Source organism: Pongo abelii, chromosome 22 (genome assembly GCF_028885655.2).
Source record: "Pongo abelii isolate AG06213 chromosome 22, NHGRI_mPonAbe1-v2.0_pri, whole genome shotgun sequence".
Lineage (NCBI taxonomy): Eukaryota > Metazoa > Chordata > Mammalia > Primates > Hominidae > Pongo > Pongo abelii.
Genome location: NC_072007.2, coordinates 47,069,903 through 47,086,460, shown reverse-complemented (window position 1 = coordinate 47,086,460; position 16,558 = coordinate 47,069,903). Strand labels below are relative to the sequence as shown.

The window sequence follows — 16,558 nt, the reverse complement described above, 5'->3', positions numbered from 1 at the left end:
AACAACAGGCCTGTGCCCTGTAAAAATGTCAGTGTCTGCACACAAACAATTAGACCAAAAAAAGGTAGCAGAATTGTTTGGGATTAGAGAAGACGAAAGAGGCATGACATCTAAATGTAATGTGTGTGATCCTGGATGGAAGGAAATAGCCACAAAGGATATTAAAAGGACAGTGGGAATGACATGAACATGGACCGCTTGTATCCAGACTTTCTTGAGTGGTCATAGTTAATGCTATTATAATTTTATAGGAGGTTCTTGTTCTCAGGAGATAAAGTATTTAAGCAGAAAGTGTCACAATGTCTGCAGCTTTTAAAAAACTTTTTAAATTTTCATTTCTTTTCTATTTCTTTTTTTTTTTTTTTTTTTTTAGAGAGGGTCTTGCTCTGTCACTGGAGTGCAGTGGTACCATCATAGCTCACTACTGAAACCTTGAACTCCCGGGCTCAAATGATCCTCCTACCTCAGCCTCCCAAGTAGCTGAGACAATAGGAGTGTGCCACACAGCCTGCTAATTTAAAAAAAATTTTTTTTGTAGAGGCAGGGTCTCACTATATTGCCCAGGCTGGTCTTGAACTCCTGGCCTCAAGCACTCCTCCTATCTTGGCCTCCCGAAGTGCTAAGATTACAAGCACGCGCTACCACACCCAGCTGCAACTTATCTTCATATGATGCAGGAAAAAAAATGTGTGCTTGTGTGTGTTTATGTGTGAAGAAAGAAAGCAAATATGGAAAATATTTTCATTTGGTGTGAGAATGGAAGAGAATATGAGGTTTGTTGTACTATTCTTTCAGCTTTTCTATAGATTTGAAATTCTTCAAAATAAAAACTTGAGAAAATTCTATACTTCAAAAGCTGTTAAGAGGGACGTGACTTGAGTACATTTGGAAAATATTCAAAAGAAGTAGGATCAGGATGAGTTTCACTTGTGGCTGATGTGACCTAACTTTGTTTTATAAGATAAAACATTGTTTGCCAACTCGGCCTATTTTCCTCCAACCTCAGCCAAAAAACCTAGAGTTGCACAGTGTTTCTTAAAAGCGCTGGGAGGTGAGGAAGTGGTTCCAACCATCACCGCAGATGACCAGAATTAGGAGGAGTGACATTGTGTGAAGAAATTTCGACTCCTTATTGAACTTGCATCCTGCTGGTTATTTGAGCAGTTTTTAAAACCATTCACCAGGGTGGAAGAGAGTCAGAGCTCAGCCCGGGCTGCCTTTTCCCTGCAGCAAGCCTCAGCCCTCTCCCCAGCACCCCCAGCCCTCTCATCATGGATTATTCTTCAGCTCATTGTCTTAAGCCATCCTGTGACACCTCCCAGTGACTGCATGCTGTTCTTCCTTTTCAGTGGCCAGCAAGTGCATCTGGGCAGCGCAGAGGGACCAAAGGTGTCTATCGTTGGCCTGGACGATTCTGGCTTCCTCCAGGTTCACCAGGAGGGCGGCGAGGTTGTGACTGTGCACCCGGATGGCAACTCCTTCGACATGCTGAGAAACCTCATCCTCCCCAAACGGCGGTGATGCCGGGCGTCCCCAAGACGGGCCTGGGCCTGCCCTTCTGACTCACCGGGCCTGGCGCCTGGGCAGCAGGCGAGGATGCCGCTGGGCTGCCTGGGGTCCGAGCCCAGTGCAGAACCACCACTGTGAGCATTCAGCTTTCATCGCGGCCACCTGTCCGTGCCCACGCATCTGGAAATCTAATTTAGAGTTGTAGGTGAATTTTCTTTTCCTCCGATTCATTTGTTAAGTCTTTGGTTCTTTTCTGTGTTTCTGTTTTTTTTTAGGTTTGTTTTGTTGTCGTTTTCTTTGGTGTTTGAAGAGGCTCTGGGATAGACGGTTAAGAAGTAGAAAATTTAGTTTAGGGAAAGCCCTCCCACAGGTGGGAAATTACTCTCCCCTCTGCGGCTTTGACTTATGTTTCTTGTCAGGGGGAGTTTTTACATGGAAATGGCAATGGGAGAATTGAGATATTTTCTTAGTAGTGCAGACCTTTACCCCTAGTCTATGAAAAAACAAACCAAAATATGCTCTTGGGCCCAGGCCGGTGGTGAGTTAGAGGTATGCTATCACTGTTTGTAAGCATCTGGGGAGGTATTGAACTATAAGAACATGCTTTGACACTTAGTCATTGTTCTGTGTTTTTATTAATGAAGAAAAGGGAAGATAGACTTCCAAGAGTTACTCTCCACCCAGTGGTGTGGCCCCATAGCGAAGTCTAAACGCCTGTAGAGACAGAGCTAACTGGTGTGGTTGCAGTGACCTTGCAGAGGAAATCAGTTAATTACTTTCACATCATTCAGTGAGTTCTCCTTTCCTAAGGAAGTTTAAATGTCCGTAGTTAGGGACTTACTTTCTTAAGTAAGTTTAAATTTACTACATATTGTGAAGAGATAAGATCAAATTCAGAATCCTTAAATGTCTGATTAGGCATCACTTGGATGAGGAGGTGGGCGATTTGGCTCTAACAGCTGGAGATGAAGGCACACTCATACCACATACAAGGGACGATTTGGAGCTTTTAAGCCAGTTTCAGATTCACTCTGAAATGTGGAGCATTCCTGCAAGACTGTGCAGCTCACAGAATATAGAAGACATGGCATTTTACTCAGAAGTCATAAGTTTTTGCCCCTCTCATTTACCTCATATTACCAAGAAAGAAAATGTTATTGATACTAAACACCATCAGTTCAGAGGGAGGATGTGTGTGTGTGTGCCCGCATATGTGTGTGCGTGTGTGTGCGCGCACATAGCTTTAAAAGAAGACATTCAAAATTTGATGTGCTACAAGCCTCATGAAAGAACAAAAGAAAGGAAGCCTTTTGATATGCATTCGCTATTCCCAGATGTACGCCATGCCTTTTCCATGTCCCTCCTATCTCTATTGAACTTATGAATCATACTTGTTACTTTTCAGCTTTAAAAGGCCCATTTTTGTCCAGTTTTCTCTCTTCCTGCCAGTCCCAGCTGAAATTAGTGGAAAGAAAGTTTGATGGAGCTTTCAGCTTTGAACAAAATCCCTTCATTGTAAAGTAGCACCATCTTTATCCAGGTCTTACCCAGTCAGACTAATTCCAGAAACTTGTGGTTTTTAGTATAAAATCTGTCTACCTTTAGCCAGGCACAGGACAGCCCTATGAAAAAATACCCAATATATATTTTTTGGAAATGAAACATTAAAAGAACTTAAAAAGTAATTTTTGGAAATGAGGCTTCAATTAGAATTATTTTTCTCAAAAACAAAACCAAAAAAAACACACAAAAAACCACTCTTCTCTGAATGCCCAAGCCTTCTTTCGAAATTAGTTAGAAACTTAAATAAAATATAAGTCCACACCATCCCCAAATTACAAAATGGACTTACCCTTGAGAGGGCATCTGCAGAATATCATCAGGGACAAAGATCTCGAGGCTAACGATGTAGGTTTCATTTCTCAGACTTTGTAATATAAGGCAAGCCCTCTCTCAGAGCTGCCATCATCACTTTTTGAATTTCTTTGGGGGTTATTTAATGAAAAACATGCTATGTTTTGTTTTAAGCTGAAGTCCTATTCTGGACATTCTGCTTTGGGAAAAAATGTTATCATTTAATTTCCTTTCTGCAAATTAAAACTAATGAAGTGTGGCCTTGTCAAAGGCTATGGAGATGTTCCGGGCATACTGCTGTGCTCTGTGCTTTCCAGCAGGCGCTCCTCCCTCGCGCAGGAGACTCAGTTGTCCTGAGAGAGATGAAGCAGCCTTGAAGCAGATGCTGCGTTTTCCATAAACCTGATTTTGCCTCACATGAACCAAAGACTCTCAAAACTCTGCTTCTATAGAATTAGCTGAATAAAGGCATTTTACTGATAGCTGTTCGTGTTAGCGAAACCTGTCTACCTGCTATACCACACTCTCCGATTTGGGCCATTTATGCACCCCGCAACCTGGGATCTCAAGGAGCTTTAAAGTCTTAATGGGAACTTGGCATTTTCCTCATGATCTTTAAAATGTGGTCACTAAACTCAGGATTGGCGTGTGCTTTAAGAATACTGGAGTAGCCCTTGTTTTAGAGGCTGTGCATTGAGTATCGACCGTATTTTGTAAAAGGCAAGATATCCTCCCTTCCAGGCTGGTAACAGGTTTCAGGGGGACTCTTGAGGAAGTGCCCCCTAAAATAGAACACAGCAATAACTGGGCTTCCTGTCCCCACCCCCACCCCGGCAGTACTGTCTGGCACTGGGAACTCTGCTAGGGAGTGACGGAAGTAGGAAGGATTTGTGTGCGAAGGAAAATCGTGGTTGAGTTTCACTGCAGCAGGCTGGCGTCGCCTGATGTGAGAGCAAGTGGCCGACTGGGGTGCGGGTGCACAGGTCGGGGGAGCACAGGCCACAGAGCGCAGCCTCTGGGGGTCCCCCAAGCCACAGCATATACAGCATGGTCGCCCCTTGCCCTGGAGTCTGGGAACAAAGAGAGGAGCCAGCCTCACCGCACTGCTTCAGATGGAAAAGGGAGGCAGGGTGGGCTTCCGTTCTCCAGATCTGTTTGCTCTTAACAGGCAGAACATGGGAGAATCCTTATTCCTTGTTAATCACTATGCATATTTGAAATAAAAGAAAGTGTAAGCCTCTGCAATTTTAACTTCTCAAAGAATGTCTCTGAAAAGAATCACTTTAAACCAATGCCTATAAAAAGCAAGTCTACCAAAATAAACTAAGACTTTCTATGTGGTTTGGGCTCACTCTTATTTTTACAAGTTTCATTTTTAAAAGTAGGCAACTAGTTTGGGTTACAGTATTTTTATTCATATTTAAACATATTTTTACAAAATAAATAAAGTGTTTTACATAGTAAGGAATATGTATGTATTTCCAAGTATTAAGAAGCCAGGTGTGTTTTTTTTTTGACATATTATTGACAAATGTATTCAGCGCCATACACAAGAGAAATATTATTACTCCAAAGAACGAAAGTTAACAAAACTCCAAAGCAAAAACCCTTTTAATTGAGGTGAGAAATAAATTTAATGTAACAACAGCTAGATTGCTTTTAGGATTTTTCTTTTCTTTGGTGGAAACTTCTTGACTTTTCATCTGAACAGTTTTTCCCCCCAAGATTTTAATCTTATATGTCATACTTAAGTTTAGGAACAGCTTGAATAATGCATTCTAGATAACACAAGGCCCATGATTCACTAAAATTCCAAGCTACTGTAATTTTATGGCATTTATTTGCAAATGTTCTTTGTATCTCATTTTATCTGTAGCAGCCCCCACTAGTCTACCTTAACCATCTTATAGCTCTGGCAAATTAAAACTTACGTAGACTTTATACAAGATCCATTGGCCGTATTAAACCTCCCCCACTCTTAGGGCTTAGGGCGGAAGGGACGAAGGCAGGGCTGATAGGACTTTTAAAAGGATAAAAGGAGTGGGGGCAAGGGAGGCGGAAAATACAGGCTCTTGCAGATACCCTCCGTGCTGCCCTCCACACCCAGCCCACTGCTCTACAAAGGTATGAATGGAATGGCTTTTCTAGAAAAGGGCCTCCAAGAACATAAAGGAATTCCTTTCCCTGGGAGGCCCCGTGGAGGGCTGAGCCAGCCTTGAATTGGGCTTATTTCTCAAATCCATTTGATCTGGCATTTTTGTCAACATGGTACATGTTAGGGCCCACGATGATTTTTTTTTCTTTTTTGTAAAAGAGAGGCATATGTATTAAAATGCTTCCTCTTCCCCTGCCAGAGCCTCACAGAAGTCAAGAAACGCTATCCCCAGCTTAAATGTGCAGACTCTTCAAGATGGAGGTAACAATATTAGGTTGCCATAGTAACAGCTCTGCTAACTTTGCACTCAGCCCTGGCCGTCCTGAAGCCAGCCCGTGTAAGAATCTTCCTTCGTGTTCTAGGTTATGAAAACGAAGTTTGTTTAGACAAGGACGTTTTCACTAGTACACATTTTCAAGTACATACACACTCTGTTACGCCTTTCCACGTTGTCACTTGTAAATCTATGATAGGGTCTTTTTTCTCAACAGTAACCTTTGTTATTGAACTGCTCCGATAGCCTTGATTTATTTTTACTAAATACAGCCCCAAAAGTTAATAACAAGGTAGACACAAAAGCATTTTGCGGTACTTTATTGAAAAATGTCGGTGGTATCTCCTAGTAATCAAACCTACACCTTTCAAGAATCACGGTTTAATTACAAGACTCATGAACATAAAAAAAAATACCCTCGGCTTATTTCCTGTGCACACACTCACAAGGAGCTGTGAATGAGGTATAGCTGAGCGCATGGAGAGGTGGGCACATCCCTTCCTACCATCCAGCCCCTTGGCTGCATGACCCACGGTCCTAAATTTGCAAATTGTGACTCTTACCATGAGGCCCACTGACAGACACCCTGTAGGGATTGTGTCAGGTCCTCACTAAGTGACACAGGGTTGGCAAAAAAAAAGTTCACATTTTGAGAGCAGTTGGTGTAGGTGCACTTGATTCTAGAACGATGAGTTTAAAACATTTGTGAAAACCTCTTTCCATTTAGAAAGGTGGAAAAAGATTCCTAAAATAAACCATTTTGATAAAGCAGCAAAATGATGCAATGTTGATAGTGTGAAGAAAATTGAAGGACGGTGGTTCAATGCATTGGTGCAGTTCAGAGCCATGGCAGGATTTTTCAATGTTGAGATCTTTAAGCAAAACCCATAAAAAATAAAAATTAATGGAAGCTCATTTTTTAAACACTGCTGGTGCTTTATAAAAGGATTTCTGTTTGCCTGTTGCACACGTAACACGTTCTTATGAAGTTTTCTTGCTGTGTCGAAAATGCTTAAAACGTCTACATCATTTTCATTACATCCCCTTAAGCATGTTTTTCCTTCACAAGGCGCAGTCCATTGACAGTGTTCCGTATTGCACATGCAATTTAACTTTATTAGCACTATTTGTAGCGAACACGAGCCTAGTGAATTACAGATCTGTGTGGGCCAGAGGGATTTTGCCACGTAATAATTAAACTTGACAGGGTCATTCTCATAAACTCTCTGGCTACATATATATTTTTGCATTTAATGCCTATTCAATATATATTCTGAAGGTGCTACTCTTGGTGTTATCAAGAGTTCATAGGGGTTAGGGGGAAGTAAGAGCTTGTTAATGTATTTGTGAAGCACACCCATGTTCACAGACACAAAATGGAATTGCATGGTCACCCCCTTAGTCTTGGCTTGTTGGCTTTTTGTATTGAAGAAAGGGTTAAATAAAAACAAAAATAATGAGACTCTTGAATGACTTTTAAAGACAGTGGAGTTGTGTATTCATGGGACTTACAATCATCTCTTCTGCCTTCACCTAAGCATCTAAAAGGGCTCGGGACACAGGCGTCCCCTCCCAGGTCTGCCATCCACTTGGAAGAGCGGACTGTGGCAGGGTGGGTTTTCCCTCCTGAAAGTGGAGGATATTTGCGGAGTGAAACCGCTTCAGTCCCCCAGCGGGACTATCGTGGAACGTTGGGGACAAGGCAAGATGCGTGAAGCCCGATTTCAAGGTGAGGAAACCAAGCCCCCAGCAACTGGGTCGCACCGGCCCTCGGCGCCGGCGCGCGCGGCCTCCGCGGTGGAAATCCGCAAGTCGGCGGCGGGGTCCAATTCAAATAGCTGTCTCTGCATAAATTAATGTAGGTCGTGCGCATTTGCCGGGCTCGGTGGCGCCGCAGCCGCGGGAGGCCGGGTCCAGGCTCCTGGCGCGGGCGGCCAGCGGGTCACCTCCCGTTGGTGATGATGACCGAGGCGCCCAGGTAGTGCGGCAGGGGCGCGCCGGGCGGGGAGGTGGCGGCGGGGCTCGGGTGCCGGAGCCGCAGCGCGCCGGTCGCCGCCTCAGGGCCGCCGGGAGCGCAGGCCAGGCCGGAGGCGGCGGGTGCGGCGCCCCCCAGCGGTCCGCGCCGGGCCAGCACGCGGTGGTAGTTGAGCAGCACGAAGGGCAGCTGCGCCGGCGTGCCCGGGGGCTCGGGAGTCGGGGGCGCGCAGCACTCGGGTGCCGCGCGGGCCAGCGCCAGCCGCGCCCCGTCCCGGGCGGCCTGGCGGGCGGCCTTGGCCGGGCCCAGCGCGGGCTCCTCGCGGTAGTGGCCGCAGCTCGGGAAGCTCGGGGGCGCGGTGTCCTCGCCGAACCTGCGCACGGAGGCGGCGGGCGCTGCGGGGACAGGCGACACGTTAGAGGGCAGCAAGGGGCGCGGCCGCAGCCACCCCACCCCCAAGCCCTGGGCGCAGCCACCACCCCTCGGCCGCCCACGCGCTTCACCCGCGGGGTCGCTGTCGCCCTCCCCCGCCTTAGTCAAGGCCGTGCTGTCCAATCTCAGGACGCGACCTGAAATGTTCCAGGAGCCGCGTTACAAAGCAGAGAAACAGGTGGAATGCCTGTTAAGTAATACACTTTAATGTAACGTATCCAAAATACTATCTCAATGTGCAATCAGTGTGAAACAATTATTGGGATATTTTCTTCTTTTTTTTTTTTTTTTGGTACTGAGATGCAGAGCACAGGTCACACCTGCGTCATTGCACTGGCCACATTTCTATGTTCAAGACCACACGGGGTTGGTGGCTACCTGGGTGGACGGCAGAGGTCTAGAGGCCACCAGGGGCCCTGGTGTTGGAGGGCCCCTGTCTGCCCTGATTTCTTCTGCCCGTCCGTCAGTGGAGAGGGGTGGTAACCACCCTGATCGGTTTCGCCGTGTCATAATGAAAAATAACCACTCCCATCTACTCAGTCCGGTGCCTGACATTAAGTAGCTCCCTGGCTTGTGTTTTTTTGTTTTGTTTTGTTTTGTTTTTGTCTTTGTTTGTTTGTTTTTAAACACTATATGGCAACATTTGTCTTCCTTTAATACCAAAAAGACTAGGAAGCTGATCGCAAATTGCCTCAAATTAGCACCTTTGGTCCACTTTTTATCAAGTGTGTGATAAGGAGATTGTTAACCTCTTTCACTTTTAAAATAGTGGTAAAAGTCAAATACCATGTGACAGCATTAGCCAGCTTCCGACACACAAATTCAAGTCAATCTCAAGTGGGTAATATTTTCAGCTGTTATCAAAACCCTTTGTTTTGTCTTCCTTTGCTTGGATGTTCTGGAGATCCCTTCCTTGGTTATATGAGGGACCCAAGATGTTCATGGGTATGGCAGATGCAAATCTAAGGGATCAGTGGCTCCTGAGACAGGCCAGGTCAAAAGGCAGGGAGCCTGGCCCTGGTCGCCAATATGGTCTTTTCTAAGTTAGCTACTTCTGAAAAAACATGTCCTAGTGATTTCCAGAAAGGTGGCATTCTCCCGTAATCTATCTCTCTTCTCAGATTTGGGAAGAAATGTTATCTCAGCCTCAAGTCACAATACAGAGCAAGAGATTCCTAGGATTTGCATAAAAAGCAGGATGAGGCCCAGAATGAGCAGAGCCCTACCTGCCTCGAGAGAGGGGTGGGGGAACTTCCAAGAGCTCTCTTCTTTAATTCCTTCCTCTTTAAGCAAGGGCTAGTGTGCTTCTTTTCTGGGGCACATCATCCTTTTTTTTTTTTTTTTTTTTTTTGAGACAGTCTCACTCTGTTACCCAGGCTGGAGTGCAGTGATGTGATCTCAGCTCACTGCAACCTCCGCCTCCCGGGTTCAAGTGATCCTCCTGTCTCAGCCTCCAGAGTAGCTGGGATTACAGGTGCTCACCACCATGCCCAACTAATTTTTGTATTTTTAGTGGAGATGGGGTTTCAGCATGTTGTCAGGCTTGTCTCAAACTCCTGACCTCAGGTGATCCACCCACCTTGGCCTCCCAAAGTGCTGGGATTACAGGCGTGAGCCACTGAGCCCAGCCTGGGGCACATAATCCTGATGTCACCTTCACCCACATTTTAGTGGCACTGCAGGCATCTGCACCATCTCGGTCTACACTCTGAGCGGCAGTTAGGTCTGGGTGCAATGGGAATACATGTCCTGCAGCTAAACCTCCGTCCCCACCTTCCACCTTCTGCCTGGGGTTGGTCCAGTGAGCAAACAGGAGTCAGTCTGCGTCCTGGGGAGCTGGCGGTATCTCCGCAGAGGACATCTGCTTGCCTGCTACCAGGAGAAGGTGAAAGGCCATTCCTTCTGTTGAACTAGCATGTACAGGGCAGGCCCCTACTGTGTGTCATGTCCTTGGGAGTAGGCACATCACAGCTTCACCCCATTTTACAGGTGAAGAAACTGAGGCCTGGAGGGTTTGTGTTCTTTGCCCTTGGTTGGTGAGTGGCATTTCTGTCCCCAAGCCCACGAATTTCCACCATAGTTTTCCCCACTTTCAAAACTGGCATGGGAAAATAGCCAATAGGCCGTTCGTCTCAAATGTTCACTTCTGGATGGAGTGGAAAGGAATCTTGCAAAAGAAATGCAGCTGGGGTGTTCTCAGCACATGGGAGCTGGTTTTGAAAATCACTGTCCCCCTTTGGTTGGTAAATGTGGCCAGGATTTACGTGAAGGCCGGATACTCAGTTTTCCTTTGCCCTTTATACTGTCACTAGCGTCCCCGAGGCAGGCAGACTGCCATTTCTCACTCTCGAGGAGCACCTGCATTGAGAGCAAGAAAGCACAGCAAGCCCTACTTAGAAGCAGAAAGAGGGAAAGTTTGCCCAAAGCGTGAGGGTTCTGTCTCCATCTGCCACCCACCGCCACGGCTGCTTCGGCCCCCGGCCGTGCCCAGTCCTCCCACCTTCCCCACGAGCAGACCTGACCCACCTTCGTAGCTTGGCACCAGGCTGTGCCTAGCAGTGTTCGCCGGTGGCTCTGGAGGATTTTTAGCTGGAGACGAGCTGCTAGGCACTAGGGGGTTGGCATAATGCCACTGGCATTCACCGCTGGCTGGCAGTGTGCTCAGGAAAAAGCGTGCCACCTCACAAGGGGATCCTTGGGGCTGCCCGAACTTGGCTGGCAACATTGGCTTTTTGCTGCTGAAGACGTGAGAGTCCAGAGGGAAGTGTCCGTAATGGTAGGAGAAGGGCAGGCTGTAAGATGGCGCGTACAGAAGTTCACTACTTTCTGAGTGGAGCTGCGGTTCCGGAGGAGCAGGAGCGCTTGCAGGGGGACTGGCTCTCCAGTTTCCAAGCTGGCCGCATTCCAGTTTGTCCATTTGGAACGAGCTGTATTGCTGCATGGCAAAGAAGATGGATGAAGGGCCAGCGAGGGGCCGGCAGGAAGCTGCCTTCCGGCCCTGCAAGAACCGTCCCAACGGGGCCCAACCCCATCCGAGGGCTGCCCCTACCCTCGCCACCACTGCAAGGTCCCACTGGGGACAGGCACACAGCAAGCGATACCCCAGTGACCTGCTCCCAGGGTGGAAAGAGATGCCCCACCCCGAGCTAACAATACATCAGACACACATGGACTCTTTCTTTCTTTCTTTATCTTTCTTTCTTTCTTTCTCTTTTTCTTTCTTTCTTTCTTTCTTCCTTCCTTCCTTCCTTCCTTCCTTCCTTCCTTCCTTCCTTCCTTCCTTCCTTCCTTCCTTCCTTCCTTCCTTCCTTTCTCTTTCTCTTTCTCTCTCTCTCTCTTCCTTTCCTTTCCTTTCCTTCCTCTTTCTCTTTCTCTTTCTCTCCCTCCCTCCCTCTTTCTTTCTTTCTTTTCTTTCTTTCTTTCTTTCTCTTTCTCTCTCTCTCTCCCCCTTCCCTTCCCTCCCCTCCCCTCCCCTCCCTTCCCTTCCCCTTCCTTCCTTCCTCTCTTTCTCTTTCTCTCTCTCTCCCTCCCTCCCTCTCTCTCTCTTTCTTTCTTTCTCTCTTTCTCTTTCTCTCTCTCTCTCTCCCTTCCTCCTTCCTTCCTTTTCCTTTCCTTCCTTCCTTCCTTTTCCTTCTTTCTCTTTTTTTGTCATAATGTGGAGGCAGTGACGTTCAACTGGTCTATCTGCTAATGACCATGTTACCAAAGTTCACCTGGCACAGAACAGTCAGAGCACTTTTGTTTTGTTTTGTGATGGAGTCTTGCTCTGTCGCCCAGGCTGGAGTGCAGTGGCACTGTCTTGGCTCACTGCAACCTCCACCTCCCGAGTTCAAGCGATTTCCCTGTCTCAGCCTCCTGAGTAGCTGGGACTACAGGCGCGAATTTTTGTATTTTTAATAGAGATGGAGTATCACCATGTTGGCCAGGCTGGACTCAAACTCCTGACCTCAGGTGATCCACCTGCCTCGGCCTCCCAAAGCTGGTATTACAGGCATGGGCCACCATGCCCAGCTGACAATTGCTATTTCTGAGAGCTCACAAACTACTTTTTTAAAAAGAGGGAGGGCTTTCATTTTTAAAATGCTGCGGAAATACAATGGACTGGTATTCTAACCCACCAGTCTAGAATCTAACCCGTGGATTCCAACCCATCAAGCCCATTTGAATCTAACGCATGGATTCTAGTGGGCTGAAGTGCCTTTCCAATTTAGTCTTCTGTTTCCTAAACTTGACTAGCCCACCGGATGTCAGCCTTCCCCCGGCTGTCACTACTGTGTAGGCAGGACATGCCGGAGGGACCTTGCTCCACGGCAGGGAGATCCCTGCTGTGCAATGAGAGGCTCCCCATTCCTTAACGTGTCCAGGTGTCCCGAACCCCTAGGATAGATGTCAGCACCCCAAAACTGCAGGACGTGCATGTTACCTGGGGGGGGTAAGGGTTTGTTCTCAGCTTTGTCTTCATCTTGGTATTTTTGGGTTTCGCTAATTTCCTAGTTTCTTGTGAGGTAGACAAGGCGGTCCTCCAGGAGTCCTGGGACTTGGCAGTGGACACCTGCTCCAGGGACAGCTGAAGTTCCTTGTATTCAATCTCCCTGGAAGGCGAGAGTGGGCCGAGTCATGTCCAGCAGGCGCTGGGGGCCGAGCAGCTTCCCTGGCCCCAGCCCTTGGGCAGGGTATTCTCAGTGCCCCAGTGTGTCTTTTCACTGGGGTTGGATGTGGATGGGATTTGAGATAAGGCCAGCTCACCCTCATTATAAAAGCGATCTGCAGCCCCAGGCTGGGCCACCCCAGGAAATGCTGAGCCAGGTCAGAGCTCTCTCCAGTCCAATAAAGCCCCAAACACATTTCTGGAGGAGGCCGTGGGCCACGAGGAAAGCCATCAAGGGGAAAAGAGACGGGCAGAAATCCCATTGATCAGGTCCACCTGCATCCAACATGCACACCTGTGGCCCAGCTGCCTCTCCAGTTAGCACCCCAGAAGGCAAGAGTCCGGGACTCTTCACAGGTCTGGGAGCCTGACCCCCAGCTTTGTGCATTCTCACATCGGGGGCCATCTCTGCCCTAAAGAACCAACTCAGCAGGGTCATGTTCACACAAGGAGACCTGGAGAACCAGCCCACACATTTGCTCAGGAAGAATAACTAAAAGGCTAAACTGTTTTCTCCCTGACAGTTTTGTCAGAATCACTTGACTTCTAAGACACACAGTCATTCTATCAACAAACCTAGAGCCTAAATCCTCACCCCATGTAAAGTGCAAACGAGAACCTTTTCATCATGGGGCTGGCGGCACGGCAAGGGTCAGAGCCTGGAGCAAGGTGATTGAACGTACAATAGCTTTGGTGGGCGGAAAGTCATATATGGCCCCAGATAGACATCTGTCCTATTGCTTCTAATGGCCTTAAAAGTATTTGCAGGCTGGGCACCGTGGCTCATGCCTGTAATTCCAGCACTTTGGGAGGCTGAGGTGGGAGGATCCCTTGAAGCCAGGAGTTCGAGACCAGCCTGGGCAACATAGCAAAACCCCATCTCTACAAAAACATATATTTTTTTAATTTACAAAAAAAAAAAAGCATTTGCGACTGAACTTGACCTTCTGAAGTGTTTAAAGGACCAAATATTCACCATGATTTATTTGTAACAGACTCTATAGAAAGACAGGTAAAAAAAAAAGGGATATTTCCTGTCTCAAACAGCAGGAGCATCTAAGATGACCTAAAGGCTTATAGGCATGGATAGCACAAGTTTGTATTCTTGATCGGGGGTGTGCACCCTCTTTGCACCCTATTCAGGATGGGGGGCATCACCACCCGCCCCCATGCTCCTCACTAGGCTCTGTGATGGGATCCTAAGCTATGCCCAGGGCAGGCCCCCTCCTCCTGGCTCCCCCTGCAGCCTAGCACTTGGCTTTCACCGCTGAGCATAGAAATAGTTTGGACCTTCCAAAATGACCGGATTGCTAAAAAAAACAAAAACAAAAACAAAAACAAAAACAAAAACAAAAAACCGGAGACAAATGAACAGTTTGAGAAAGAGAGAAAGAGAGATGGTGCTTATTGGAGCCATCCAATGTGGGACAGGGAAGAGAAAAGAGCAAGGAGAGAAACAAATACGTGTGACTTACGTGAGTACATAATTGACACTCACGATGCAGTGGGGCCGGGACGAGCGGCTGTTGTGCACCACGGTGGCGTAGCTCTGCACCCACACCCAGCCGCCCCGCTTGGACAGCAGCCGGTAGTACTTGGTGGTGACCTGGCCCTTCACCAACACTGCAAGCACAAGGTGACATGAGTCCTCAGATGCTTCGCAGGCCCCACCTCTGGGATGCTGCCCCCAACGGTGACCTACGTCCCAAGGACACCTCTGAGAACTTGACAAAGGGGGCGAGCTTTCTCCACTGGAGGGTGCATGTCTGTGTGCGTCTCATGCGTGCACACACACACACACGTGCGCACATACATGTGCACACAGGAATTTTGCCTTCAACTTCAAGGAGTTCCCACCCATTAAGAACTCTCGTTTAACAGTCATTGCTTTCATTGAGGGAAATATTAGCCACCAAAGTTTGTACCTGGCAGAATGAAAAAATTGAATCTGCTTTTTAGTTTTCAAAATGCCACAATTATGTTTTAATCCCCAAATCCTTAATGGGGAGGGGGGGGTGAGTGATGTAGTTATTTACACAAAGTAGTCAGTTGAGTGCATTCAACCAAGTGTCAAGCTGTTGCTGATGTTTGCTGTTCAGAAACATGAGGGTATTCACAGTGAAACTGTTTGTTACTCTGTTGCCATTTATATTTTCTTCCCATTAATCCCAGTTTTCCTTGGGCCCATGAATTTGCTATGTTGTTTATGGCTACAGAGTTCCTGAAAATTGGGCCTATGGGCCTGTCTTCTATGCTTGGGTGCAAACTCCAGGCTGCTCAGCAGCTCAGCCAAAGGCCCGGTGCACCCATAAACCACAATTCCACCTCACCGCCTTCCAGGAGGCAGGTGGGGGAGGAAAGTGCCAGAACCCACAGGTGGGCAGTGAGAGGTGAAGCTTCTCCAGGGAAGAGGAGGATAGCACAAGTCTAGAAAGACACCCTTGGATATCTGGTCCTCAGCTCCAGAACATTCCTGCTTCTCAAGGCAGTACTGGCCCCCCTGGACCTAACTAGCAGCTGCCTGAGCAGAGATTTGGGGAGGTGGCCAAAGGGGCTGAGTCTGTGACTGTACCAGCTGGGGCTGAAGGAAACTCCCGAAGGTGCATATCCAACAAAAATTCAGCCTTTGAGGCTCATATGCAACAAAAATTCAGCCTTCCTATCATACCACTAGGCAAAGCCCCCAGTCTCTGCCCAAACACTCCTGGGCTCTCTGTGGCCCTTTACGGTTCCTTTTCACCTTGCAGATGGCTCTTTCTCATCCACATCAAAATATTTTGGTGCAAAAGAAAACGCTGCACGGAGTTATTCACCTTAATATATAAAGGGTTCGTACAGGTTGATAAAAACACAAAGACCCTAAAAGCAATATAGGCAAAGAACATGAACAATAATCCATCAAAGAATAAATATAATGGGCAAAATGATGAACAAATGCCCAACTTCCTTGTTTAACTCAAAGGCAGATCCGTCCATCAGATCAACAGACGTTAAAATAGAAACAAACATTGTATGATTCCCTTTACATTAAACGTCCAGAATAGGTGCATCCACAGAGTCCAGAAGCAAATGAGTGGGTGCCAGGGGCTGAAGCACGAGAGGAACTGGAGTGACAGGCTCCTTTTGGGATGATGAAAACGTTCTGGAATTAAAGGTGATAGTTGTTCAACACTGTGACTATAACTAAAAAACACTGAAAATGGTGAGAAAGGCGAATTTTATCTAAAAAAAAAAAAAAATGAAAGGCCAACAGGTGACACCAGCTAATCTATGGTGAGTGGCATTTTTTCTTTCTTTCTTTCTTTCTTTCTTTCTTTCTCTCTTTCTCTCTTTCTTTCTTTCTCTTTCTTCTTTCTTTTTCTTTTTTTTTTTGAGACAGAGTCTCTCTGTGTTGCTCAGGCTGGAGTGCAGTGGCATGATCTCGGCTCACTGAAACCTCTTCCTCCTGGGTTCAAGCAATTCTCCTGCCTCAGTCTCCCCAGTTTTGCCAGGTTAGCCAGGCTGGTCTCAAACTCCTGACCTCAAGTGGTCCGCCTACCTCGCCCTCCCGTAGTTTGCCATTATGGCAAACTATGCAGCCATTACAGGGGTGAGCCATGGCACCTGGCCCAGTGAGAGGCATTTTCATGTGTGATGGACGGATGAGTTGGTGGAAAGCAGTCTGATAGCTCACACCCTCTGACACACTGATTTCACTTCTAGGAATTGATC

At 47.2% G+C, this 16,558-nt stretch overlaps 2 protein-coding genes across 11 annotated transcripts in view; one reads left to right on the top strand and one right to left on the bottom strand.

The window, feature by feature from the left end:
- Nucleotides 1-4,703, top strand: part of HLCS (holocarboxylase synthetase) — a 241,658-nt gene extending 236,955 nt beyond the window's left edge. For all 10 annotated transcript variants that reach the window (XM_024239463.3, XM_054542491.2, XM_024239465.3 and 7 more), the window contains one exon: nt 1,350-4,703. In XM_024239463.3, coding sequence (XP_024095231.3) covers nt 1,350-1,521 — 172 coding nt within the window. In that variant the 3' untranslated portion in view covers nt 1,522-4,703. The remainder of the gene's footprint in view (nt 1-1,349) is intronic.
- A 3,031-nt stretch (nt 4,704-7,734) lies between these two features.
- Nucleotides 7,735-16,558, bottom strand: part of SIM2 (SIM bHLH transcription factor 2) — a 48,894-nt gene continuing 40,070 nt past the window's right edge. The window contains exons 8-11 of the mRNA XM_024239461.3: nt 14,323-14,470; nt 12,623-12,791; nt 10,726-11,134; nt 7,735-8,162 (exon numbers count right to left, since the gene is read on the bottom strand). Coding sequence (XP_024095229.2) covers nt 7,735-8,162; nt 10,726-11,134; nt 12,623-12,791; nt 14,323-14,470 — 1,154 coding nt within the window. The remainder of the gene's footprint in view (nt 8,163-10,725; nt 11,135-12,622; nt 12,792-14,322; nt 14,471-16,558) is intronic.